General features: G+C 39.8%; 1 protein-coding gene across 1 annotated transcript; it reads left to right on the plus strand.

The window, feature by feature from the left end:
* Positions 1–9,145, plus strand: casp17 (caspase 17, apoptosis-related cysteine peptidase). The gene is made up of 4 exons (XM_056466999.1): positions 1–283; positions 4,973–5,136; positions 5,340–5,472; positions 8,364–9,145. Exons 1-4 carry the CDS (start codon positions 61–63, stop codon positions 8,672–8,674), a joined length of 831 nt encoding a protein of 276 aa, XP_056322974.1. The 5' UTR covers positions 1–60; the 3' UTR covers positions 8,675–9,145.
* The last annotated feature ends 1,013 nt before the right edge of the window (positions 9,146–10,158 follow it).

The raw sequence follows: 10,158 nt of genomic DNA on the forward strand, positions 1-10,158 counted from the left end.
GTTGTCGCTCCTTTATTCTCTCAGTCTGTGTATTCGTCCTCAGTGCTGCTGGAGTTAAAGATGTCTTTCTGTAGGTTTCCAGCCTTCACAGCAAACAAGAGAATGAAGAACCGGGCGCTGATCGTGTCGGTGGAGAGCTTCTATCCGGACGCACTTCTCAGAAACAGACCTGGAGCCAAGAAAGACACGCAAAGACTTCACAAGATTCTGATGAAACTCGGCTTCTCTGTGGACATCAAAGTGGACGTGGAAGCGGGAGAGATTATTGAGGCTTTCAAACAAGGTAAATGTTGAAGAATCTCTTTAAAAAAGGATCAATTACATTTATAATTACGTTTTCCAAGATTAATTTAGGTTTTGTGTGTGTTGCTGGGTTGTTATAAAGCAAAGTTGGGTCATATAGGGACAAAATCAATTTTGGGTTAGGACAATCCTGCAAAAACACGCACGCACGCACGTTCGTACGCACACACACGCACACACACACGCACGCCCACACTCACGCACACACACGCGCACACACACGCGCACACACACGCGCACGCACACACACACGCACACACACACGCACACGCGCGCACACACACACACACTGCAGATTCAGCTTTGAAAATATGTAATTTCTGATCTGCAATGCTTTGTGGTGTGTGTCTGTGTTTGTGTGTGGTAATAAAGTAAAATTATTTTTTTAATTAAAACCTAAATTAAATTTAATTGAAAAAAACAAACAAAAAAAAAAAACTAAGTTGGCTTTGTCAAACATGGACTAAACCAATGTTGGGGTAATTTATTTCAATACATGTATATATATTTCTGATATTTGTCAATATTATGCAAATTACATATATGTACTTATATATAAGTTCAAAAAAGATATCTATATTATTACATTTCCATATATGATGTTCAACCATTAAAGTTACAAATATGTACATTTATGTTCAAATATATTATCTAAAATTGTATTTATGTGGAGCGGGATGGTGGATAAGTGGTTAGTTTGCCTCACAGCAAGAATGTCACTGGTTCGAGCCTCGGCTGGACCAGTTTGCATGTTCTATAGGTGAATTGAATAAACTAAATTAGCTCTAGTGTATGATTCTGTGTGTGAATGTAAGTGTGTATGGGTGTTTCCCAGTACTGGGTTGCATCTGGAAAGGCATCCGCTGCATAAAATATATGCTGGAATATTTGGCGGTTCATTACGCTGTGGCGGCCCCTGATAAATCAGGGACTAAGCTGAATGAAAATATTTGTGTTCATATATATAAACTTATATGTAATACTGTATATTTGAATGTGCATCTTTGTAATATATTTATAATATTTGCAAGCAATATTTTGAAATATAGGTTGGATATATGACGTATATTTGGTCACACTTTATTTCGATGGTCTGTTTGTTGAATTTAAGTTAAATTGCATGCCAATTAATTCTCACTGGATTATAAGTAGACTGCTGGGGTTAGGGTTAGTGTAAGTTGACCTGTACATGCAAAGTCTCTTATAGTCAGTTAAATGTCTGTTAAAGGAGCAGCATCAGCAGATAATAAGCAGACAGTCTACTAATACTCAAATGAACCATCAAAATAAAGTGTTACCTTATATTTTATATATGTGAAAACCAGATATGAACATGTGCAATTTGCATTTATTTCCATATGCAAGATTTCTAAATGGGTAAATGAGCACACCCCTCACAGATCTCTCGTGTAAAGTCTTATTTTTTATAGGACCCTTTACAATATTATATTTGTGCCTATACAAAACTGGAACTAATCTACCAAAGTAACTTTAAGGTCAGCATGCAAAAATGTACACACCCCAATGAATATGTGTGGTACAAATATTAAATAAAGCTGTATTAAAATTATGAGAAACTTAATATATAACATTTAGTTTAATTTTACAATTTATTTTGCAACCCTTTATTTGAATTTAAATGTAGTCTGTCTAATCCTAAAGCTGTTCTGTGACCAAACTCTTATTTTAATCAATAAAACTGTTGAATAAAAACATTATTTAGTTTAAAAAGCACCAAAATATATTGTTTATATTCATTTTCAAAGAAGGTGGACTTATTTATGCTGAGCACTTCACACTTTTTAAACCCAACTGTTGTCTTTGACCACATTTGACCCATCGCTGAGTTATAACAACCCATCATTTTCAGAGTGTAAAAATACATTACATAATGTCATTTATTGGTGCCAAAGTCCACGTCTGTTAATAATAATGCTGTCCTCAATTATCAGCAAGCTCAGATTAAAATGTATTTTATGACTGGCACGAACTGTACATTATGGGTGAAAAACTATATAAAGAAAAGGAGATTTGTGTTTGGGTGGAGCTGGATGACAAATAATTAGTTATTTACATTAATCAAAGATGACTGAATGAGTCACGATGAGCAATAAAACGAGCAGTCAATGACTAAAGTCACGTCCAGTGAAATCTGTACATGTACTATAAACATAACAGACGGTGTCACGGCAAAACAAACATTAATCTCATAAACAGATACCGATTATGAGTTCTGTCTACGCTTTAAAAACATTCATTAACTAACAACTGAACATTTCTTTGGATCTGTTACAACATACACTCAGTAAAATGACTTGTGCTGCTTGTTTAAGTGAAGTTTCAAGAGTTCACACTTAGATATTGTTTGACAACTGTTAGCAGGTTTGGCATGCTGTCCCGGGATAGAACCCTGAGCTCGGAGATAGTTGAGCCCAGGGCTCCCGCCTGGTCCATAGAGCATGTGAGGGGAGTACGAGATCAGGTGGTTCTCGAGAGCTCCCCGTGATAAAGGAGGAGAGGACGAGAAGGGGTGGATGGGGGGTTTCTTCGGAAAAACGAAGATAAGGAAGTAGTTCTAGCTAGGCTACTTATAATGAGTTGGATGACCCCGCGTTTCCGGTCTGACGCATTCGCGTGCATATGAATGGAAGTCTATGGGAAGAAAAGTCAGGTGTGACCGCGGCTTTATTTATAAACTAATTTCGAGAGGATCACATGCTTATGATTTATCACAGCCGCTCTCGTATTAATCATTAACATCCATAAGCTACCATAAGCTACTATAAATAACCACAGTCTTCAGTCCACTTTATCTTCGTTTAGAAGAAACCCCCCTTCCTCCCCATTCTCCACTTCACTATAGATCGGGCGGCATGGAGACCCAGTGGTTAGCACTGTTAGTCCCACAGCAAGAACACTGCCAGCCCTGGTCCTGCCAGGTCGGTAGGCATTTCTGTGAGGAGTTTGTAATTCTCCCTGTGTCCGCGTGGGTTTTCTCCGGTTTCCTCCCAACATCCAAAGATATACATCATGTATAACAATCAAGCATTTGTCTAGCCCCCTTTTTTCCTCACGTGTTCCCTTAGCTACTGCAGACGGGGAGTTCTGAGATCCACCGAGCTCAGGCTCCCCTCTCGCTCTGCGAACGGGAGGAAGTCCCGGGCTCGAGGATCCCTTGAGCTCGGTGCTCTCTCCCGGGACAGCATGCCAAACAAGCTTTTGATGGATCATCAGCTAAGTGTGAACTCTTGAAACTACTTATTTAGTTGAAACAACACGATTCTTAAGGTTTTTTGGTGGGGATAACTTATAAAACACAATTGTTTTATGTTCAATCTACTTAAATTTGTAAAAAAAGATGAAGTTAACTTAATTGATTTGTGCTGGGACAATATAAAGGATTTGCGTGGAGCCCAGCATTTTTAGTGACTCTTATTGACATTTTCAATATTTTAAAACAAAACATTGTACATTATGGGAAAAAAAATTGTTATTTAGGTTACTGAAGGCCAACACAGTGGCTCAGTGGTAGCACTGTTGCCTCACATCAAGAAGGTTACTGGTTCGATTCCCGTCTGAGTCAGTTGGCATTTCTGTGTGGAGTTTGCATGTTCTCCTCGCTTTGGTGTGGGTGTCCTCCGGGTGCTCCGGTTTCCCCAGTCCAAACACATGCGCTATAGTGGAATTGATTAAACTAAATTGGCTGTATTGTATGAGTGTGTTTGTGAATGGGTGTTTCCCAGTAATGGGTTGCAGCTGGAAGGACATCCGCTGTGTAAAACATATGCTGAATAAGTTGGCAGTTCATTACGCTGAGGCGACCCCTGATAAACAAAGGGACTAAGACGAAGGAAAATTAATGAATGAATGTTACTGAACATTATTTATTTCTATACTGTATATCCAGACTTCTTGAAGACGCTGTGTGACTGCAGATTAACCAACACATCTTAATAAAGAAATTCTTCTACTTGGTCTGAGTCTCCTGGACTGGGTTCTCATTCATATCTTTTATTTTTACAACAATATACAAGGGGTCTGTTGAATGCTTGATTCTGATTGGCTGATGAGCATTCTAAGGTGTGCTATTATTTTCAGATAAACGCACAGCGAAAGTAGTTCCGGCAGGTTTTGAGCGTATTTTACAGCTCAGTGTCACTACACTGAACGATTTCAGTCAAAATAAAGCCTATAAAAAGGTCAAAAATCACATCAAAACATGACTGAAGGCTTTGGATGAGACTAGTGCTACACACAGGAGCAGATTGAGGACAAAAAACCTGACAAATGTCTTAAATACAACATCTGAAGAGTAATAATATGCACTAAATAATGCACTAAAGTCTGTGGAATTATTAGAAAATTATTCACATTGGATGTATAGTCCACTTTGTTAACTATTACTTACATATTTCATGTCAAACTATTAATAATGTCAATAAAAGTCTGCAACAAAGGATTTTAAAGCAATGAACGGATCAAAATATCCCGTAATGCGTTCGAAAGTATAACTACATAGAAAATACAGCCATGAATCAACTGTTTATTATTAGATTTATTCAGCAATGTAATTATAATAAACAGAACAAATAAGCTTAAGTCGACATTCAGAATCTATTTAATTCTACGCATCTTGCTTCAACTGATTCTCTGCGTCCTCCATCCTCAGAGAGCGAGCAGACGGTCAAGGAGTGTTTTGTGGGCATCATCTCCAGTCATGGTGAAGAAGGTGTTGTGTTTGGTTGTGATGGACGTGCTGTGAAACTGGCCGAGATCTACAGCTGCTTCAGAGGCCCGACAATGAAGGACAAGAGCAAACTCTTCCTCATCCAGGTATGATCTGTGAAAGGTGTTGCAGATGAACTCTTGCGACCTTTCGTGCTCTTGAATGAGAGCCTGTGATTATCTATGGTGCTGCATTCCATCTTAGAGTTCCTTTAATCTATTACATCAGAGGGAAACAGAACTCATGACTTTTGTGACTCAATAGCAAAACTCGCTACTCATCATAACCGAATGTTCATGCTTCTTTTAAGGCTTGCAGAGGTGGAGATTTGGATGGAGGTGTGCAGGTGGAGACCGACTCTTCATCCTCAGAGGAACAGGACATCATGTCTGAGCTTCTTTCCATTCCTATTGACACTGCAGTAACATACGCCACTTCACCAGGTATGTGTTACCACCTCCAAACACTTCAGTTTACAGCTTCTTCATCCGATTCTGAGATTTCCAAACTGCATCACAATTCTCTTGAATCGATTATGAGCTTAGTTTATAACAACAGACAGTGCTCTAGGCTAGTTTTTAACAGCAGATGACGCTCTTGGCTAGTTTTTTAACAGCAGATGTCGCTCTAGGCTAGTTTAACAGCAGATGGCGCTCTAGACTAGTTTTTAACAGCAGATGGCGCTCTAAGCTAGTTTTTAACAGCAGATGAAGCTCTCGACTAGTTGTTAACAGCAGATGGCGCTCTAGGCTAGTTGTTAACAGCAGATGAAGCTCAAGGCTAGTTGTTAACAGCAGATGGCCCTCTAGGCTAGTTGTTAACAGCAGATGGCGCTCTAGGCTAGTTTAACAGCAGATGAAGCTCTTGGCTAGATGTTAACAGCAGATGGCGCTCTAGGCTAGTTTAACAGCAGATGAAGCTCTTGGCTAGATGTTAACAGCAGATGACGCTCTAGGCTAGTTTAACAGCAGATGAAGCTCTAGGCTAGATGTTAACAGCAGATGGCGCTCTAGGCTAGTTGTTAACAGCAGATGGCACTTTAGGCTAGTTTAACAGCAGATGGCGCTCTAGGCTAGTTGTTAACAGCAGATGGTACTTTAGGCTAGTTTAACAGCAGATTGCGATCTAGGCTAGTTTTTAACAGCAGATGAAGCTCTAGACTAGTTTTTAACAGCAGATGGCACTCAAGGCTAGTTTTGAGCAGCAGATGGAGGTCTAGACTAGTTTTTAACAGCAGATGGCACTCAAGGCTAGTTTTGAGAAGCAGATGGAGGTCTAGACTAGTTTTTAACAGAAGATAGCGCTCAAGGCTAGTTTTGAACAGCAGATGGCGCTCTAGACTAGTTTTTAACAGCAGATGGAGGTCTAGGCTAGTTTTTAAAAGCAGATGGCGCTCTAGGATAGTTTTTAACAGCAGATGGAGGTCTAGACTAGTTTTTAACAGCAGATGGCACTCTAGGCTAGTTTTTAACAGCAGATGGCACTTTAGGCTAGTTTAACAGCAGATGGTACTCTAGGCTAGTTTTTAACAGCAGATGGAGGTCTAGGCTAGTTTTTAAAAGCAGACGGTGCTCTAGGATAGTTTTTAACAGCAGATGGAGGTCTAGACTAGTTTTTAACAGCAGATGGCACTCTAGGCTAGTTTTTAACAGCAGATGGCACTTTAGGCTAGTTTAACAGCAGATGGTACTCTAGGCTAGTTTTTAACAGCAGATGGCGCTCTAGGCTAGTTTTTAACAGCAGATGGAGCTCTAGGCTAGTTTTTGGCTAGTTTTCAAGAGCAGTCATCACTCTAGACTAGTTTTAACAGCAGATGGCATTCTAGGCTAGTTTTTAACAGAAGACAGTGATTTAGGCTAGTTGTTGGCTCATTTTAACAGCAGATGGTGCTCTAAGCTAGTTCTTGGCTAGTTTTGAACAGCAGATGGCGCTCTAGGCTAGTTTTTGACTAGTTTTAACAGCAGACTCTGGTCTAGACTAGTTTTTAACAGCAGAAGAAGCTATGCTTTAAAAGCATAATTCAGTTGAACACACAAGTGCTCTTTCATCTGCTGTTAAAAACTAGCCAAAAACTAACCTTGAACACCATCTCATCTGCTGTTAAGAATGCCTTGAACGCCATCTGTTCTTAAAAAATAGCCCAGAGCACCATATGTTGCTAAAAACTAGACAAAAACAAGACTAGAACACTGTCTGCTAATAAAAACTTGTCTAGAGCTTCATCGGCTGTTAAACACTAGCCTATAACGCCATCTGCTGTTAAAAACTAGTCAAAAACTACCCTAGAGCGCCACCTGCTGTTAAATATTAGTTTAGAGCGCCATCTGCTGTTAAAAGCTAGTCAAAAACTACCCTGAAGCGCCACCTGCTGTTAAATATTAGTTTAGAGCGCCATCTGCTGTTAAAAGCTAGTCAAAAACTACCCTAGAGCGCCACCTGCTGTTAAAAACTAGTCAAAAACTACCCTAAGGTGCCACCTGCTGTTAAATATCAGTTTAGAGCGCCATCTGCTGTTGAAAACTAGTCAAAAACTACCCTAAGGTGCCACCTGCTGTTAAATATCAGTTTAGAGCGCCATCTGATGTTAAAAACTAGTCAAAAACTACCCTAGAGCGCCACCTGCTGTTAAATATTAGTTTAGAGCGCCATCTGCTGTTAAAAGCTAGTCAAAAACTACCCTGAAGCGCCACCTGCTGTTAAATATTAGTTTAGAGCGCCATCTGCTGTTAAAAGCTAGTCAAAAACTACCCTAGAGCGCCACCTGCTGTTAAAAACTAGTCAAAAACTACCCTAAGGTGCCACCTGCTGTTAAATATCAGTTTAGAGTGCCATCTGCTGTTGAAAACTAGTCAAAAACTACCCTAAGGTGCCACCTGCTGTTAAATATCAGTTTAGAGCGCCATCTGCTGTTAAAAACTAGTCAAAAACTACCCTAGAGCGCCACCTGCTGTTAAATATTAGTTAAGAGCGCCATCTGCTGTTAAAAACTAGCCAAAAACTACCCTAGAGCGCCATCTGCTGTTAAATATTAGTTTAGAGCGCCATCTGCTGTTAAAAACTAGCCAAAAACTACCCTAGAGTGCCACCTGCTGTTAAATAATAGTTTAGAGCGCCATCTGCTGTTAAAAACTAGCCAAAAACTAGCATAGAGCACTGTCTGCTGATAAAACTAGCCTAGAGCACCATCTGCTTTTAAAAACTAAACTCAGAATGGATTCAAGTGAGAATATTGATGCATTTATAAAATCTCAGAGTGGTTTTCTCGATCAGTTTTCCTCCACAGCTTTTATTCAGCTCTTCTTTAGCTCAGCGTCTGCTGTTGTGTTGTTTTCAGGCTACGCTGCATTCATGCATCCTCTGGGCTCGGTGCTGATTCAGACTCTCTGTGATCTGCTGGAAAGCGACGGAGGTTCAGATCTGGAGATCACCAAACTTCTGACTCGACTGAACCACCACGTGGCCTACAACTTCCAGGCCAGAGGGAAAATACTGGGCGGGAAAAAGCAGATGCCGTGCTTTGTGACGCGCTTCACTAGAGAGGTTTTCCCATTCAGGAAAGCTGCGGCAGAAGATTTGAACTTGACTTTCGCAGCCACGCAACTCATCGATAAACCCAGGAGATCACGGAAAACATCCATCAGCTGAAGATCACAGAAATAAGACTGACTGTGGATAAAACTGATGGAGGACGTGCTTTATCTTAGATAAACTTTTGTATATAATCTCAACATGCATCTCAGGAGATTGATAATGAATCCACTGACGTCATCTCACGTAAAGTTCAATCTCCAGCAGGAAGTGAAAGCCACTGGGAATTTTGCAGAAGGAGATCTGTGGTTTCTCAGTGCTCCATTTGCATGACAACTATTTTTACTACCTACTTTTTATTCTTTTTTAAAAATTTCCCAAGTGCTGTTTAACAGAGAGATTTTCAACACATTTTTAACACAGTCATTTTAATGGTAATTTCTATTAACTTATTTCTATTGTCTTTTCATGATGACAGTACATAATATTTACTAGTTATTTTGCAAGATACTAGTATTCAACTTAAAGTACAGTTTAAACTAGATTAATTCTGTTAATAAAGCAAGTCTCTGGACAACAGTGGTTTGTTTTGTAGCCAATCAATCAATATATATATATAGAGCCGGTAACTAGCTCTCTGCAACTCTCACATGGTCGCCCACTAAAGCTAAGCAGGGCTGCGCTTAGTCAGTACCTGGATGTGAGACCACATGGGAAAGCTAGCTTGCTGCCGGAAGTGGTGTTAGTGAGGCCAGCAGGGGGCGCCAAACCTGCAGTCTGTGTGGGTCCTAATGCCCCAGTACAGTGACGGGGACTCTATACTGCTCAGTGAGCGCCGTCTTTCGGATGAGACGTTAAATCGAGGTCATGACTCTCTGTGGTCATTAAAAATCCCAGGATGTCCTTCCAAAAAGAGTAGGGGTTTAACTCCGGCATCCTGGCCAAATTTGCCCACTGGCCTCTGTTAATCATGGCCTCCTAATAGGCCCCATATCATAATTGGCTTAATCACTCTGTCTACATCAATCAGCTGGTGTGTGGTGTCTGCGCAAAGGTCTGGCGCAAAATGGCTGCCGTCAAGATGCCGCACACTGGTAGTGGATGAGGAGATCAATCCCCTATATGTAAAGCGCTTTGAGTGCCCAGAAAAGCGCTATATAAATGCAAGGAATTATTATATATATATATATATATATATATATATATATATATATATATATATATATATATATATATATATATTAAAGGGGTTAATAGTATTGATTAATAATAGCAGTTTTCAATCTATAAAAACCCTTGATAAGAAATCAGTTCAATTTCACCATTGTTTAATATTAAAGAAATACAACCTGCTTAGTTGGGAAAATGTAATTAAATATGTACTTGTCTGTTTAATGTTTAAGACTTAACGCGACTTCACCACTAAATCAGTTTGTGAATATTAGAACGACTGCTCGCCGATCTACTAGAAGTGGTGAAAGAGGGGATTGTATTATTCCTCTTAAATAAAGTCAATTTAGTCAGTCGATAGTTTCAGTGAAAGCTGCTAGGAAATGAAACTCCATCGCACCAACAATTAGAAGATCACTTACTTTTCATTC

Source organism: Danio aesculapii, chromosome 10, assembly GCF_903798145.1.
Source record: "Danio aesculapii chromosome 10, fDanAes4.1, whole genome shotgun sequence".
In the NCBI taxonomy this organism is placed as follows: Eukaryota; Metazoa; Chordata; class Actinopteri; order Cypriniformes; family Danionidae; genus Danio; species Danio aesculapii.